The sequence below is a fragment of the Scatophagus argus genome, chromosome 11, assembly GCF_020382885.2.
Source record: "Scatophagus argus isolate fScaArg1 chromosome 11, fScaArg1.pri, whole genome shotgun sequence".
Taxonomy (NCBI): Eukaryota; Metazoa; Chordata; class Actinopteri; family Scatophagidae; genus Scatophagus; species Scatophagus argus.
In genome coordinates, this window is record NC_058503.1 from 7,756,373 (window position 1) to 7,774,530 (window position 18,158).

General features: G+C 47.9%; 1 protein-coding gene across 2 annotated transcripts in view; it reads left to right on the plus strand.

Annotated features, from left to right (window-relative positions):
• Positions 1-17,406, plus strand: part of bcor (BCL6 corepressor) — a 32,548-nt gene extending 15,142 nt beyond the window's left edge. The window contains exons 4-14 of one of the 2 annotated variants that reach the window (XM_046403806.1): positions 525-581; positions 1,069-1,234; positions 2,282-2,620; positions 3,753-4,037; positions 5,290-5,603; positions 6,784-7,068; positions 12,889-13,055; positions 13,652-13,797; positions 15,809-15,886; positions 15,990-16,140; positions 16,247-17,406. In XM_046403806.1, the coding sequence (XP_046259762.1) occupies positions 525-581; positions 1,069-1,234; positions 2,282-2,620; positions 3,753-4,037; positions 5,290-5,603; positions 6,784-7,068; positions 12,889-13,055; positions 13,652-13,797; positions 15,809-15,886; positions 15,990-16,140; positions 16,247-16,577 (2,319 nt within the window). In that variant the 3' untranslated portion in view covers positions 16,578-17,406. The remainder of the gene's footprint in view (positions 1-524; positions 582-1,068; positions 1,235-2,281; positions 2,621-3,752; positions 4,038-5,289; positions 5,604-6,783; positions 7,069-12,888; positions 13,056-13,651; positions 13,798-15,808; positions 15,887-15,989; positions 16,141-16,246) is intronic. The other variant, XM_046403807.1, reaches the window with a different exon arrangement.
• The last annotated feature ends 752 nt before the right edge of the window (positions 17,407-18,158 follow it).

Consider the following 18,158-nt stretch of genomic DNA (forward strand, 5'->3'; position numbering starts at 1 on the left):
TGTCATCTCCTGGTTCCTTGTGCTCAATGTTCAGCATAGCAACTCAAACAAATCCTATGCCATATTATCCACTGGCTCTGAGGCAGATATGTTAATAGATTGCACATGTCTGTCTATGTTGTGATTTTTGTGGTTTTGTCTGTGTCACGCTTGTCAATGCACAGCTGCAACACAAAGCTATCAAACGCTATTTCTGGACATGTAAAAATTAGATGTGGAAATCTGTTTGGAAAAAAAACTAAATGAGACAACTAAAACTTAATTAGGGTTATCAATCATGCTCAGAATGAACATACTGTTTGGATTATCTTTCCAAATTTGTCATTCATGCAGTTCAGAAATTATTTGATGGTTTTGATGCAGTGTTAATTGACCTGTTGAGTCACTTTAATTTGATTGTGTTATTTTGTGGGATTGTGGCTGCCTGTTGTGTATAAAAACATGTGGAGAAACATAATATAAATTCATTAAAAAAAAGATGAAATGATGGACAGATATATTGAGCCCCCATTCTAATTGCTTAGATGGAAGTCATATCACGAGAGGGGAGTAATATAAGTCAACCTGCAGCTAACTGGGAGGTCAGTTCTTTACATTTCTTTATCACATCTGCCTCTGATGGGCTCTGTCTCCTTTGTACTCTGTATCGCTGCACACTCCTCTCTCTCCCCCCCCAACTCCCTTCTTTCCTCTTTTTCATCTCCTCTCTCTGCCTCAGGGCTTAGTTGTATATGTTTCTTAGCCATGTTTATGTTTCAGGAAGGGAGATGCCAGGACTTAAGCCCCAGAGCGCATGGACTCACAGTGGCTGCAGTAGTCTAATCTGTGTCTTGATGCCATGCTTGTGATTTATCTGTCTTACCTTTTTGTCCTGTGTGTGTGTTTGTGTACGTGTGGGTTTAATTTCTTTGGCATTTTCTTTGATTTTGAGACAATGTGATTTCTGACGCAAATTTTGCTTCTGTAGCTGTTGAGGCCAGATTGAGGCTTAGAGAGGTGTGTGCGCGGCGTGGGCAGACGATGAGTGGTTTTCATGGGTTTTCTTTGCATGTGTATGTGTGCGCACAGCGGGCAATGATGCGGTTCTCGGAGCTGGAGCTGAAGGAGAAGGAGGGCGGCGGTGTGTGTGTGTCTGCCTCGGCAGCGGCAGCAGGACGGGAGCTGGCAGACGGCCAGCACAGAGAGCGAGCGCTGGAACACTGCCAACACACCACCAGGCAGGGAGAGAGGGAGGGTGAGTAACCACACACACACACACACACACGCATCCATTCTGCAAATGGACACTCAGAAAGGGACACACACAAACAATAGGTGCGCGGACACACTCACATGCACTTGCAGCAAATGCTGAGGCAAGACCGGGTCACTCTAAAAAAAGACAGTCCTCCATGCAGACTCCACACACACACATACACACACACAAAACACACTTTCACAAGCTAGGCAGTGCAAGCAAACGAGCCAGCGAGAGAAACGGAGAGAGGAGGAGTTTTATTTTCAAGAAGTCTTTTGTGCTTATCTGCGCGGAGAGACGATCGAGAGGGAGGGCAAGTAGAAAAGGAGGGGCAGAGATTGCATGAGAGAGAGTGCGAGAGAGACGGGGAGAGAGTGAAAGCGGGGGGAGAGTTACTGGGTGAAAGCGGATGGGAGAGCGCAACGGAAAAAGAGAGTGAGGGGGAGGGAGGAAGGGGGGGGGCGGGGGTGGGGGGGTTAGTTACATTGGCTGGGAGCCCAGCTGTGTGTTGGAGCGAGGCCGCGGCTGACGTGTGAGCCTAATTATGGCATGGAGAGAGACAGGGAGGCAGAGGGAGTCGCGGAGGGGGTGGGGGGGGGGGGGAGGCTAGAGTCACGCTCAGTGTGAGAAGGGCGTGGTGCGGTCATGCCGTGGGGGAGGACATGGGGGGGGGGGGGGGGATACCCCGTGTGCAGTGAGTGCACAGGATGTTTTCTTCCCTCTCCTCGCTGGAAGTGCGAGCGGCTGCACTGAACCCGTCAGCCCGCTGGCTCGGCTCACATCAGATTAAAAAGTCTTTACCCCATCAAAGTTTTACTGCCTGTCTTTAAAGCAGAATAAAAGCTGGCTGGTGTTTAACTGGCATTCTCCCTCTGTCAATCCCCCACCCCGTCTCACCCCCGCCCCCTGTTTCTCTGTTCTCTGTCTGTCTGTCTGTCTGGTTTGTGATCTGTCTGCATTCTCTGCCTGTGTGTCTGTCTCCCTTTGATTTTCACCTCCTTCCTCTCTGCCTCGTTTCTATCCGTCTGTCTCTGCTTTGCTCAGGTGTCCGGCCAGCATACACAAACAACAGAGTTCCAGTCCTCCAGAGGTGTGGTGGTCAGAAGGAGCCATCCCAAGGGCATGGGGCCCGAGACGGGGCCAGAAATGCCAGCCATGGAGGACTTAAGGATGGAGCCAGGAAGGCAATGAGAGAGTGTGAAGGAGGTCATTGTGTGCCCCCGATTTTGACACCGGCGAAAGGGTACAATGGGGAGAAAGTCAGCCCTGGCTTTGGACCTACCAGGAAACGCCTGCTCTGCCCCAGGGCTGAACAGGAGGACATGGAAAGGGAGGATGGAGAGAGGGTGTCACACCCAGAGAAAAGAGCCAGGATTTCCACAGGTGAGAGTTTTTTGAATGTGCTTCTTTACTCACTCGCCTTTTCCATGTTGCGCAAATCACCCCTTTTCCCTCTCTTCGTCTGCTTTCTGTGCATCTCTCTAAGTCTGCCTATTACGCTGAGCTCTCTCTTGTTCTTTTTATAAAAAAAAAATGTTCTATTCTTTTTCTCGCTTCCTCCTTCCCAATCAATTCCACCTTAAAGCCGCTCCATCACGACCCCCGCTTTTCCCTCCCTTACCACTCACTGTCCCATCTTTCGCTCTGTGTGGCAGCCAGCTCAGAGAAGTGTTTAATCCTGCCTTTGAGCGGAGTGCGAGAGAGAAGCGAGGAAGAGGGACAGCCATTCTCTCTCTCTCTTCTCTCAGCTCTGCGGTTCCTCCGCTGCGCTTACTCACCCTCTTCAAAGCTGCTCTTTTCTTCTCTTTTCATCTCTTTTCTTTTTTCCCTCCTGTTTGGGTTCTCTTTTTTTATTTCTGGCATGCGATATCACGCTTGCTCTCCCCTGCACTGGCAGACGAGTCAAATACCCGTCCCCCGTGAATTTCAGGGGGGAGAACTCTCCCTCTGCGTCTCCTGTCTTTATTGCTTTGTGTCTCCGCCCGATTCTTGACTTCTCTTCCCCTTTTACTCTTCAGTCTGTCTGTTTCACATCCCGCTCCGTGCCTCTCCTGCCTCTCTGAGTATGTGTGTGTGCGTGTGTTAAATGTAAGGCTTAGAGGGGGTTTTACAAACCATAAGAATGTCATGATTAATGGCCTTTGTTCTTCGTCCTCCGTTGTTTGCTGGTTACCATGTACATAGAATAGTTTTGTGTGTAGCAGAAGCTGAGACCAGTGTCTTCGAAAGAGTGAAAACCCTTTTATGTCCAAAATGTCAAATCATAAATACATGTAGAAAAGCTGTCATGGTTAAAGCTGCACACAATGCATTTCAGGTTCTACCCATTAGTTTTAATGTCCTTTATAAGTGAGGGATTAAAAATTAAAAAAAATAAAACAACAAACAAATAAACTTCTGATCTTTAAACTGAAGTTAAAACTTGAAAATGACAAACTTTTCTCTGGACAACACTGTTCTAGTCATATATGAGACATGGCAAACAATGTATATTGTGTGTTTATATTTTCTGCAGATGAGCGTGAGCAGGCCAGTCCCGATGAAGATGAGGACGACGAGGTGCGGAAGCTCAAGGTCTGCATCGAGCTGAAGGGACTGAGACTCAGCAAGCCTGCTGCTGGCGCAGTTTCACCCGAGGAGTCCCAAAACAAACAGGAGAGGGCATGGCCCCAGTCCAGACTGTTAACCCCCGCTCAGAGCATACGGGACCGTAAGATCAGGGCTGGGGAGGCAGAGGACAGAGCCGCAGCGCAAAGAGCTGACATCAACAGGAAATGGGGCTGCGAGAAGCTACTTAATGGTAAGAATGAACCGCCAGCCATGCAAACCGCTGCTGTGTCTCTGAGTTCAGCTAGGGTAACGGAAATATATCTTTGGCTCACGTTTCACTTTCTTGTGCCGTCTGTCTTTTGGGGGATTTCCCGCGAGCCTTGGGGGAGGTTGCAGAGGAAATGAGGTAGGGCATACTTCCTCCTGCCAGAGAAAAGGCTGGGGAATCAGAAACAGGACCTGGGGACTAAAACCTAAATTCCCCCCCCCCCCATGGTCCTGGCCTTTTGGTTCATCTGGTCTACAGCAGGTTTCTGTGAGAGCGATGAAAGTGAGAATGAGGGAAGTGGCTGGTGAAGATATGCGTGGGCAGGTGTAGTGTGACTAATGTGTGATCAATGAATGATTGATCACACATTTCCCCCCCCCAACAGACCAGTAACAGGGAAAGGGAGGGTGGGGAATGTTTGTGTTTGTGTGTGTGTTGTGGGGGGTTTGACTGAGGCAGAGGGAGGCCCAGATGAAGAGAGAATGAAAGGCAGGAGAGAGATTAAAGGAAGTGAATAAAGCAGAGGACGTTGTGATTTTATGTCTCTTGCTGAAACCACAAGCCTTGATTGGCTGCTTTTTTTTGTGCTTTCACCTTTTTAGATAACATCACCACGGCAACAGCCGTGTTTTTTATTTTATTTATTAATTTTATTTTTTTTTTCCAGGGGATATGGGTTATTCCGCTGTGTTTGTCAGGGCTGTCTTTCTTTTTCTTGCATCCTTGTCAAGAATCTGATTGGACTGATTTAATGGACTGTTTATTCTAGCAGGTAAATTGTCACACAAGTCAGACCCAGACCACATTCTTGAGTAGTCAGAAATGCTTTGCTGTGATCCTCGGGAGGACATGTATTTCCATTAAAGCTATTAAAGAGCATTTTGACATTGTGGTTTCAAGGGCAGGTCTTCATTTCTTGTGTAAATATGTATTATAAAGGAGGAAAGACGACAGTGCCACATTTGTTTAAGGGGATTACTCATAGCAGTGTCCTTGCTGCGGTGAATGAGTGCGCACAAGTCACTATGTTTATGTGTGCCTGCGAGTGTTTGTGTTTTATTTTTTGTATTTTTCCTGAGCGAGCAGGCATGCTGTGCTCCCAGACAGCTCTGTGCACTCATTAATAAACCAACAGAGGGTGAGAGATGGCCTTGCAATACCTTCCCATCCTCCCCTTCTACTAAGCTCTCACACTGTCAGCCGCTCACTCTGCCTCCCTCTTCTCCTGCTCCAGGAGTAGCTGCTTCTTCCCTTCCCCCCGGCCAGCTGAAGGACAGGGCGCAAGCGCTGGGCCCCTTCTCAGGTGACCGTGGCCTCAAGGAGCCCAGGAGGGGCCCCCCTTCTCCGGCCCCACAGCCGTCTGTGGGAGGCACCCCTCCCCTCAAGCCCCGTCGCCATAGTGACACGGACAAACCCAAGGGCAAGCGGCCGTGCAAGACCAAACACACAAGTCAGAGGGAGCGAGAGCGCGAGAAGAGGAAAGAGGCCACACCTAACAGCCCAGGCCAGCGTTGTGTAGCTGATCTGGGAGCAGCTGAAGAGGACAAGGTGAGCGCTCGTAGGGTGTCTGTCTGCGATGCGGGCGTCTGGATGTTTGTAGCACTGGAGCCTGTTTCAGTATGGCTGTCGGCGCCTCTGATTATGCAGCTGGGAGAGAGAGGGAGAGGAAGGAAGTATGTTTACAATGTTTAGAGGGCTGCTGGAGCTTTGACCTCCTCGTGCCCTTAGCGACTCCCTGCAGAGCGCCTGCATGCATGTGTGTTCGTCTCTGGCCCTAATTGTCGAACGTGTGTCATCGACGCTGTTTTGTGTGTAGGTGCGTGCCAGGGCTGAGTGTCTGTGTGTTTGTGAGCATTCCTGACATAACAGCAAAACCCCGGAGCAATTATACATCGTGCTCTGCGCCGAGCACAAGGCTGCACACACTCCCTCACTCGCACAGTGAGGAATGTGGCAGCCATGGTCGAGCGCACGAAGCGCCTGAGTTCAAAAGAGGGGGGAAAAAAAATGAGCTTGGGGAAAATTTGAGGGGAAAGAAAAAAGAAGGCTTGTTGTTTTCCGCCTGCGCTGCTCTCCTCCCCTGCTCCTCCTCAGTCTGACAGCTGCTTCGACATGGAATTCCACTGAGAGGGCACGCACTTGCGCACACACACGCGCGCACACACGCACACACAGAGGCAGGCAACTCCCTCTCTCGTGTGCTGCACTCCAAAGGCTCTGTTGGTTTAGCGGTTAAAAAAAAAAAGTGGCGTGCCAACCTGCAGTGTTTGGGGCGTGAACAGTTGGTGTGAAATCTGTGAGTGTGTGTGTGTTTTTCAGTGATTCCATGCACAGCAATCAAACATAAACACACATGTTGTAGTTGAACAGTACAATCTATATTTTAAGTTAAATGTAGGTAGTAAACAAAATAATTCAAAATCATATGAGAATAAAAGAGAAACTTTTTCAGAATAGAATTAACATCAAGATTTTGGCCTTAAGGTGACCGCTCGCACAGTGTCCTACTTTTACCGATTTTGTATTTGCCGCGTCATTGTTTTGTCAGAAAAACAGTCGTACGTTTGTGTGACCGTGCCTGTATGTTTGTATCTCTGTATGCTATGTCTGTGTGTATTCTTCATGTGCCCTTGAGTTTGTGTGTGTGTGTGTGTGTGCGCGTATGTGTGTTTCCCGTCTGCTATGTGGCAGTGGCTGTAACACTCTCTCCCTCTCACCCTCTCCTCAGCTGAGTGAGCAGCGTGGCGCTCCGAGGAAGGGAGCCGCCTCTCCTAATCATTATCCCGGCTCTCCAGTCAAGCCCTGTTCCCCCGCCGCGCTCTGTCCGCCGTGTCTGCAGCCCCAGGCGAACAGCAGAGCGAGCGGTGGCCCACCGGAGGCGGTGGGGGTGCACAGGACCCCTCCTGCTGAGCCTCCTGCGGTGCGTCCGATCCCGCCAGAAGCTCGTCGACTGATCGTGAACAAAAACGCCGGAGAGACTTTGCTGCAGAGAGCTGCACGGCTGGGCTACGAGGTAACAGGCTTCGCTCATCCTCACTCCTTATCGCTTTCTCTCTTCGTATTTTACACTCTTACACTTCGTCTCTTCTAAATCTTTGCTCTTTCTTCGTAAATTGAGCTCATTTTCTCCCCCCCCACTTTGTTCCTGTCGGTGACTCTACCGACATAGGTCGACTTTTTTTTTTTTTTTCTTCGAAAATTGTCTTTCTCCATCTGATTCTTCTCTTGCATCTGTCATCTGTTTCTTGCTCCCTCTTTTGCTTTTTGTATCATTTCCTTCTATTTCACCCTTACTCACGCTTTGTTCTCGCCATGCTCCATCTTTTTTTTTTTTTGCTTCTCTTGCCCGCTACTCTCGTTCTCTCTCAGGTTTCCGCTCTCTCCCTCCCCCCTCTTTCCTTTCAGCGCTCTTTCTCTTCCTCTCTTTGTGACTCAGATTGTCGTTGGCACCCCTCCTCCTCCTCCCCGCGAGCACACACACACACACACACACACACACGCACCCCCCTCGCCTCTTGCCTCGCTCCGCACTCACATCTCATTAATTTTCCGTGAGGCGAAGTGTGACACACACTCAGACACATGGGCACACACACACATGCACACACACGGACAGCATGAGGGATCGTGGGGATCATTATACGGAAACTGATGCTCGATGCCTCTCTAGCATCGGAAGTTTTTCTTTCTTTCTTTCTTTCTTTCTTGTGTAGCTGCCGATCGTTTGCTCCTAAACCAGATCCTCTCACTCCCTGTGCACACAAGAAAGAATGAGACTCGTGTATATTCTACTAAATCTCTCAACTCCCATTGCTGTGAAAGCTTTTAATTAAAGTTGGATGGCCCGCTGTCTCGTTCTCCCTCATCCCTTGTGTTTCTGTTCGTGAGCCTAAACGTTTCTCCCCCCATGTTGACAGATTTCACAGATTGATTTATTGATCCAGGTGGTTTTAATGCCACTTGAGCTGCACATTGTGCAGCGTGTGTGTCCACTTTGTCTCTCACTCGCCTTTAACGCTATCTTTGTGTGTGTGTGTGTGTGTGTGTGTGTGTGTGTGTGTGTGTGTGTGAAGGCGATAATTTTGATCACCAGCAGAGGCATCTTCACAGAAGTGTAAATAGGTGTGGGTATCTTTTGTTGCTCATTAACCAGTTGCTTTATGGTTGTGTGTGTTTGTTGTACACATTTATGATGATGAGGTGTGTGTGTGTGAGTGTGAGAGAGAGAGAGCGAGCGAGTTGGAGTGGGAGAGAGCAAGAGTGTGAATGAGAGGTAAGCACTGGGAGTATAATCGCGTTCTAATGGCCCTCTAATGTGCCGTGGTGACTGTGGTTAGCAGTGGCGGCGGCTGTTTTTCTCCCTCGCTCTCTCTCTCTCTCTCTCTCTCACACACACACACACGCACACACACACAGAGTGCAGCGCAGCAGCAGCAGGGTTCAGTCAGCCGTGCTGGAGAGAAGCCGGCTCGTCTCTCTGATTTATGCGTCTCTCTCGAACGTTTTTTTTCCCCTCCCTCTCCTTTTTTTTTATCCCCCTTCGCATTTTTCCCTTCCTGCGCTCCGCGTGCGGAGAGGGAAATAGGGAGGAGGGAGGAGAAAACCTGAGACTACACAAACAAGGCGCTGACCGCTGCGCAAACAACACCCCCGCCTTCCCCTTCCCCCTTCCCTCCCTCCTTCGCTCTCTCTCTCTCTCTCTCTCTCTCTCTCTCTCTCTCTCTCTCAGGAAGCTCGTCTCTCACTGCCTGTGTGTGATAAGCCTGGGGCAGACCCCAGGGGCTCCTGCACACACACGCACACACACACACACACACATGGACGTGTGCAGAGAGACACACCAATTTATGCATACCGCCCCCCACACACACACACACACACAAGCAAGCCTGCATACAAGCCTGTAGACGTACAGAGCACTTGTCTCACGCTGGTGTTTTAGCGCCGCAAGCTCTGGGCTTATCACACACAGGCAGAGAGATATGAGGGCCTGAGAGACACAGGCACACACACGTACACACAGAGCTCACATGCTGATTACGAGCACACACGCACACACAGAAATATGCACAGTGAAACACCCGTCATGACCCAATAAGCACATGCACAGGCATCCTGACGTGTTCCTCTCCATATGCTGCACGGAGCGACGGCTCTCCACACTCGCTGCTGTCGCACACCCACACAGACCTGCTCATGCAAATTGCGAATCACCTCATATGCGCACAAGCTCACACACACACACACACAGAGCCTACATGCACACTACAAGCATACACGTACAGAGCAGCTCAGTTTGTCACCCTGCAAGCACATGCATAGGCATCCTTTCGTGTGCAGGCCTGCACGTGCAGGATGCAGAATCACGTCATGCACACATGTATGTAATTCAGCACACAGGGAGCTATTCTGTGCTGTTCTCGATGCCCAGCCGATACTGTGCATATTTCATGTTCGTTTAGTTTCGCGATCCGTGCCTCTGCACACGAAAGCCCACTTTCTCTTTCTTCCTCCCTCCCTCGCTCCCCTTTTATTCTCTCGCTCTCCCTCGTCTGCCTCGCTCTCTGAGCATTTGAAATGGTAATGAGGAGAGATTCTGCGGATGTCTTCATCCCGCTCTCCCTCGTGCCGGGGCTTGGGGCCCTCTCAGCTCTGCCCATTGAAAGCTCAGATAAAGGTGCAATCTGTCATTTATTCTCCCCACATGAATCACTTCTGATTTCCCTTCTCAAATCCATGTATGATCCAAGCAAAGAGAAAAACTAGACTGCATTTTAAGAACCCAGTCAGACCAGAGTCTATGATGGAAAAAACTTTGACTGTAATTGGAGCAATTAACAGATTCGATTGTAAAGACAAAAGTGAATCTACACTGACTTTTTAAGTTTGACTTTAGTAAACTTTGACTCTCAAATTTGCACTTTTGACCATTAGCAAATGGTGACTTGACCTTTAAGGGAACAAAGACTCATTGAGTCCAAAATATAGGGGAGCTATGATATTAGCTCTGTCAGTACATGTTACACTGTTAAATAAAAAGGCAGCATGGCTTGATCTCACTGGATGGTGCAAATATTTTCCCCTGAATTAACTGTTTTAACTTATTAGTAGAGGTTGACCAGTAGTGGATGTTCATGGGCTGATATAATAATGATAATTTGTAGCAGAAAAAAGCTGATAGCTGATTAATGACCCAGTTAATTGCTTACATCCAATTATTAATGTTAGTGACTGAGCTAGCTAGTTTTCCAACCGGTCTTTAGTTAACTGTTGGCAAGTCTGTTTAGCTATTTTGGCTCGCTGGTGCCCTCATGTTTTCATCATGTTAGGTACCGCAGCATGTAGTTTATTAGCGGTTAGCTCTCCAACTATAGTAGCTCATTAACTAGTCGCTATGTCTCTAGACCTTCAGCAACGGCTATGCACAAGGACATTTATTCTACAATGTCACGTTCTAACACCAAAACAAGTCAGCGACTGTTGTGTCTCAAAAATGAAAAGATGCCCGTTTTATCATTTTGTTTGTTTAGAGCTGATGAGCGTTAATATGCAGAGCAGTTTATTGGTAGAAACTGGGGGCATTGTGAACAAATAGGTAACAGGTGTTATTCCTGTGTTATTGCTCAGTTAGCTAACAGTGTATGTGCGATTAACTAACCCTAAGCTCATCAGTGCCTACATTCTCAGGCCTCCTCTGTTACCGATAATCATTCAACAACAGGTAGGCTCTTACACACACTCACACACAAACAAATTTCCACGTGTTTTACCGTGCACAGAGCAAACTTTATTTTTTAGTCTGTTGGCTCCTCATCTTGCTGAGAGAGCCACTCATGCATCACCTGCTACATGTAAAACACATTTATATATAAGCACAAACACATCTGCTGTATGTGAGGAACATACAAGGCAGCTCTGCAAGGGGTTAAATGTCTGAGTGATGCATTGATTGCAGGCGAGCGCAGGGAAGCATTCTAGAGAGGGAGATTAGAGGACGGAGGGAAAGGGGGGGGTGTCTCATTTTACTGCGGAGGAGTGTGTGTGTGTGTGTGTGTGTGTGTGTGTGTGTATATGTGTGGGTGGCGGGAAGCTGGGGCTCTCGTGCTAAGCTCCTCGCTCTCTCCCAGCGATATTAAACACGGCTTCAGAGGTTTAGCGCGACGCCTCCTCCACAGCCACACACACACACACACACACACGCACATGCACATACTTGTCAGCAGCACGAAAATACACATGCGCACACGCTTAGGCAAGCTGCATATCAACACCCTCTACCCGTCAGTCTCTCTAACACTTGGTCTCATTCACTCACACAGACAATCTCATGCATGCACACACAGAGAGCGAGTGGAATCCCCCAGAGGGGAGCTTCGGCGCAGTGCTCCTGAATCTCTCTCCAGCAGGCAAACAGAGTGTTGGCAGGAAGCGAAAACCAGTTGGAGCGTTGTCCCACTCCCCTCTGGTTTCTCTCTTCCTCTCGCACTTTTCCTTGCTCACGCTTGCTCACGCTTGCTCACTTCTTTTCTCTCTGTTCCGCTCTCCACTTCTTTCACTTTTCCTCATCATTGCTCCTTCCTCCCCAGCTGGAGGGTCCTCCGTTCACCCCCACCCCATCCCACCCCACCCCCACTCTTCACACTACCACTACCACTCATCTCTTGTTATTATCAGCTGCAGCCCAGAGGACAGCCCCAGCAGATTTCATCCACAGATTCATTAATCTGTCATCTGTTGGGGTGTTGCCTCTCATCTCTCCCATTCTTCCACCCTCTCTAGCCCTCTTCTCATGCCTTCATCTGTCTGTCTTCTCTCCATTGCCTGCCTTTCCCTTCCTCTTCCTCCCTCCATTTGCCCTGTGCTAGAAGAGAGAGAGTGGAAGAGAGAGATAAACACTTGGCTGAGACGGCAGGCCAGAATTAGCATAGAAATGGAAGTTTGGAGTCATTCCCCAGGTTCAGATGAGCAGCTTTCCTCCCCTCGGCACAGGACTGTTAGCAGGACAGAGTCAGTGTGTGTCTGGATGCATGAGGCTTACTTTCGCATATATAAAAATACATTAAATAAAATATGTAAAAATTAGGCATCTTCTTTGTTTTTTTCCCAGGGATTTGCAAATACACCGTCTAGTCCCACACCAAGTTTCGATTTGACACAAATACAAACACATAGCCACAGTACTGAAATAGACATTTGTCTGACCCGAACAGGCCCCATATTAAAACACATTGCAGTCCTGCTCCCTCTCTCTGTCCCCTGTCTCTTTAGTAGCGGCAGACTCTGCTCCAGTCCAATAAAAACCAGTCTGACTACTTAGTGCTGGATGCCCAACTGTCACAGCCCTAGACCAGAGGAAACGCTTCCAGCTCTTGAGCGCCTCCATCAAATCTCTTTGTTCCGCTTCCATTATGCTGTGTTCAGAGCCCCACCGTCGTCACTGGCTGCCACAGTGGTGTCCAGGCCCAACCATGGACACACACACACACACACACTCATACATGCACAAGCAGAATCTGGCAAGCTAAATACAGTTGAGTCACACTTAGTCTCCTCGTTGTGTTTTGGCGCCAGCTCTAGTATTATGGCGCATTTGTGTGCACACACGCATGTGTGTGTTTGTTCGGCACAGGAACACGCTCAGTTCCTCCTTTCCCTAATTTGTTTCCCACAGGAACTGTTGGGGGAAGGACTGTTTGCGTATGTGTCTCCTCTGTCTGACTCGTGCATTTGGTCTTGTATTGCTTGGCTTGCCTTTACATATACATGCACACACACTAAATCCTTCTCTCTCTCTCTCTCTCTCTCTCTCTCTCTCTCCCTCGGCTCTCTTTAGGAGGTGGTGCTGTACTGTCTGGAGAACAGAGTATGTGAGGTGAATCACAGAGACTACGCTGGTTACTGCGCTCTCCATGAAGCATGTGCCCGTGGCTGGCTCAGCATAGTCCAACACCTGCTGGACTATGGGGCCGACATCAACTGCAGCGCACAGGATGGCACCAGGTAGACAAACGTGCTTATTCAAATGCATGTCCCAATAGGATGAACCAGGGCTTATTCATTAGTTAAAATATTTCACTTTTGTTCATAACAATAATAACAAATTTGGGGGGGGATTTACTTTTTCCCTATATTTGCTTGGCAAGAGCAGTGATTTGACAGATTAGCTGCAGTTAAACAAAAAAAGGCTAGTGCTTTCATTGCCATGTTATTAAAATTTACAGTAGGGGGTCTGTTCTTGGAAACTAGGCTCAGGCCTTAAAGTTGCATTGAGTAGCAGTTTAGCTTTTATTAAACCAATCCCAGATTTGTGACATTCATAGTATAATGGTACACAGGTGACCATAGCTAAGAAGAATGGCCATCTTATAAACTTAAACATTGCATTTCCCTTTATGTCCCACTAGGTCAGAGTTTAGGGGAAATATAAAAGGGGAAAAGTGTTTTATGGCACAAGCGGGTGTTTTTTTAAGTTTGCTGCATGGCTGAGTCTCATGGAGCGAAATTAAGGAACATCTAACTTAAATTTGAAAAGAAATAGAAGCTCAAACAAGGTTTGCTTAAGGTTTTTGATGTAGTGTACTTTTGTTTGCGCCTAGACCGATTCATGACGCTGTGGAGAATGACCACCTGGATGTGGTGCGAGTCCTGCTGTCTTATGGCGCTGATCCAACCCTGGCCACATATTCTGGCCGTGGCCTCCTGAAAATGACCCACAGCGACAGCATGGAGCGCTTCCTCACTGGTAAGATCCCAACTGGCTTTTCAGCCCAGTTATTTAGCCAGGTAATTGGTTGTACTCAGAGGACAGTTTTTTCCCCACCTTCAGTCTTTCAACTCATCTAGATCTGCCTGGATTAGGCTGGTTTGATCTTTTGAATCATGTCATTTCCTGGCCAAAACAATAGATGTGAGGACTTCTGTTTAAGTCAGGAGTTCCCTTGCAAGTGAAATAGTGTTGATCTTTAAATATACATAAAATAGGATATTATGCATCCACATGGTCAGAGGCAGCAACTGCACGGCACACAGCATGCACACGATACAGGGGACATGACCTTGGTTTTCCCTGTCTGAAATTGCTGTAAATTATTTCAATTTATAATCAGTGTTTTACATTTTACTGTTTTGCCACAAGTGCAATAGTAATCCGTAATGCTAGAGAATGAATTAAAAGCAGTTTTATAGACAGCAGGTACACCAGAGCATGGATATCGAGGAGGGGCAAGGGTGAATTGTAGGACTCGGCAGCAAACCAGTATCCAAATGCCCCGGCCTTGGCTCGTTCACTGTTTGCTGTTCTTTCAGTGCTCTGACCTCTGTGCAACCTGTTGGTGTGAGTCCCTCTCTGTAAATCCTCACCCTCCACTTCCCAACCGCTGCTGCTAGACGTGTCTGTCTCTGTCATCCTGTTTCCCCCTCCGGCACGCCTCCTCCTCCTGGTGCCCCCCCCCAACCCCCTCTCCTCCCTTGACCACCTGTTAGACAGGGAGTCTCAGCCTGCCGGGGTGCGTGCTGCTGCCTCTGAGCTCCTCTATCTGGTTACTTAGCAACGCCAACTGTGTTTGCTCAGCGTACGTGCGGAAATGGGCTTTGCTCTGGCTGCAGACTCTGCTTTTGTATGCGTGCATGTGAGCGGCTGAGTGTCTTTTCACCAGGCTGCCACGCTAGACTCTGACGTGGTCTGGTCTTTGGGGCGTGTATGTTGATAGCGCTCGTCCGAATGTTTGCAGTTAAGTTGAGACAACGCAAGTTTGTGTACATGAAGAGGAAATGAAAGGACACACATCCACACGCTCCTCCGTAGGAAGCCGCTTAATGTTACATGGAGATCTAGCCTAGTTAAAAGCGTTAGCCTCTGAGATGCACCAGAGGCTCTCGTAAAAGAGGTGAAACACAGGAGTTAAGATGGTAGATCAGGATAATAAAAGGAACAAATGTAAGGTCGCACCTCTGCTGAGAGGTGAACAGGTTTAGTGCAAAAAAAGGTAGATTTATACAAAGAAGGAAAGATTGCTGGTGTTGAATGGTGTTGAATTCTGAAAAGTGCGTTGATGGATGGATCGATGGCTGATAGAGTGACGGCAGAGAGAGCGAGAGCGAGAGAGAGAGAGAGAGAGAGAGAGGTGGAGCACCGGAGAAAATGAGCGAGAGCGAGCAATTGCTGCCCTCCCTCCACCTGGTCCCACTCATCTGGAGGCCGTTAATCCCTCCAAACACACGCCAGACGCCCCACGCCTCAGCACTGGCACAAAGCCCAGCTCTCACTCTGTGAATGTGTGTGCGTGCTGAATACACACTTTGCTCTCGCTGTGTGTGCTTACCCAGCTCCCTCTGCTTGTTTGTTTCCAGCGCTCCCTCTCTCTCTCTCTCGTCCGTGTGCATGTGTGTGTGCGCACTCAGTGACTGTGTGTGGTTCTTGTTTGATTCCTGGCAGCCTTCTGTAGCCCTGCTCTGAACTGAGCCAGTTCTAACCCAGCGCAGACAGTCGCTCTCCTCCCCCGTGGTACAGCCGCTGGCCCCTGACCATCAGCCCCCAACCCCCCCCAACCCCTCCTCCTCCCACAAAACATTTGCTCTGTTTGTTTCTCTTTTCTCTCTTGACACTGCCCCTCCTCCTCCTCCTTTTCTATTTTACTGTGCTCTTTATCCATTTTTCTGCCGTAGCCTTAAAGGGCAGTTGTATTTGCCTCGTTGCCTGTCCCCAGGGCTGCAGCTCTTGAATAACAGGCTTCGCTCCTCTGCTCTCTCCATAGATTATTTTGCTGACCTTCAGGGCCGCTCAGATGACGACCCAGGGCTTTATTGGGAATTCTATGGCAGTGCTGTGTGTGGTGAGTACTGATCAGTGCTATGTGTTTGTTTTTACTGCTCACAGTGTTTTATGATAGTTCAGATACTCACAATTATTCATGCCTATGTTTTTGCGTGTGTCAGAGTCAAGCGAAGAGGGTGGTGTCTATGACATCCTGGCCGACCCGCCGGGCCCAGAGGATGAAGAAGAGGATAAAAAGGAGGTGTTTGAGTTTGAGTTCTCTGACCGACCTCTGCTGCCTTGCTACAATATCCAGGTGTCTCTGTCCCAAGGGTGAGCTTTGATGTCAAGAACAGACACATACTTTTTTAACCTTGTACACTTTTTTTGCATCTGTGCTGTCCCTCATTCCTAAACACCGGTTGATCTCCTCTTTCAGGCCAAGAAACTGGCTGCTGCTGTCTGACGTGCTTCGTCGACTGCGGATGTCTGCTCGAGGTTTCCGACAGACCTTCCCCCACATGGAGGTGGTGACAGTGGCAGAGGCAGAGTTTTACCGGCAGGCCTCTCTTTCGCAGCTCTTCTCCTGCCCGGAGGAGCTGGAGGGCTTTCAACCGGACAGCAAAGACTTGTTGGACCTGGTGGAAGACAGCGCTGAGCTGGCCGCTCTTCTGGGCTCCACACTGGAGTGTCTGGACGACCACTGGGACCACCCAGCGGACAAATTGAAGGACAAAATCAAGACTGTTGGCAAGTTGGGCTCATCCTGACCCCTGAAGCCACTAAATGCGGACCTTGATCCATACGGACTGCAGTTTGCTTTAGAAACAACCAGAGGTTATGATATGCCTTAGCCTGACCCTTAGTTCCCATGCTTTGGCCCTGGTCTGGACCAGCACTGGTGCACTGTACAGATGGAATGACCTGCTGGCTGACTGGGCTGCTGAAACATTACCCTCTGTTAACTGAGGATCATACATTTGTGACTCAATAGACTTAATAATGGTCTTATTTTTATAAATTAATATATGTATAAATAAATAAATATATATATAAATATATAAAATATCAAGATTTTTTTTTTTGGTTCAGATGTTCATGACTCCTCTGAAAGATTTTATATGGCAACAGATTGTTGTCGTGTTGTCTGCAATTAGATGGAGTGCGTGAGTGCGCAGCACATTGTGCCTGTGTGTAGCTGCACGGGATAGTACTGAGACTGTGCTATTGAATGTGGTATTTGTGTTTATAGGAAGCACATGATGTCCTGTTTTTTTTTTTCTCCTCAGACTTTAGCGCTCGCTTGAGCCTCAGGGGCTATTCTGTTGTATCTTTTTTTTTTTAAATGCTCAAATTTTGCTTTCTGTTTAGTCTGTAATTTAACATGCAAAACTACAAAATTGTTTGTATAATAAAGTTTTAGGGGTGTTGATATTCACCCTTTGGCACAGAGCTTGTATATAACAGGGAGGCTACTGCAGTAAAGTAATTTTTGGTGTGTTCATTTTTTGTTTTAACTTTGTAATTAAAATATCTCATAATTTGTATTTATATTTTACAAAAGAAGTTGCTTTAAAATAAATATACAAACTGCAAGAAGAAACGTGTGCCTTTTTTTGTCGGTGTTGGATTAAACCAGGCTGCAAGAATTAAAGCTTTGCCGGCTGCCCTGTCAAATTGAATCCTCTTGCCTAATTATTGCATGCTCCTCCCATGTGTCACTGAGGTGTGAACAGCAACTCAATCCTATATTGCCATCTCTTGGAATATTTTTGTATTGTCGAAGTCATGCACTATATTGCTGCAGCCACGACTGAGCAACTTGCCAACCTCCCACTTCCTGCCATTCTGCTTAAGAGTTTGTGGTCTGCAGCGCCCCCAAGTGCGCAAAAACTGTAATTGGGTGGTGAATTTAACGGGTCTTGAGTAAGAGTTGATCGGACCTCATGTTCACGACCGGTCTTTGGTAATTTGATTAAGACCAAAGTAGTTTGGGAAAACGCACCTCTCAATCACAACATCAAGTGAAACAGTGATTATTACAGGGTCTCTTGGCCATGTGCTGTAAGTCTGTTTCATTTTCTGTTTGTCAAAGTGCAACCAAAATCCAGAATGAACTGATCCAGTTACCGTGTAACCAGATTTATGCTACTGACCTTCATTTGTGTTCAAAAACTATGAAAAACATGTGAATGAGCCACACTGTTGCACTGAGTGACCTTTCTTCACTGTGATAACCACGAGGACCCCGTGTTTTGAGTCACCCTCACATGAACCATCATGCAGCCAGAAATACTCACTAAGACATAAAATTAAGAGCTTACAAAAGTCCCCAACAAATTCACTATTTC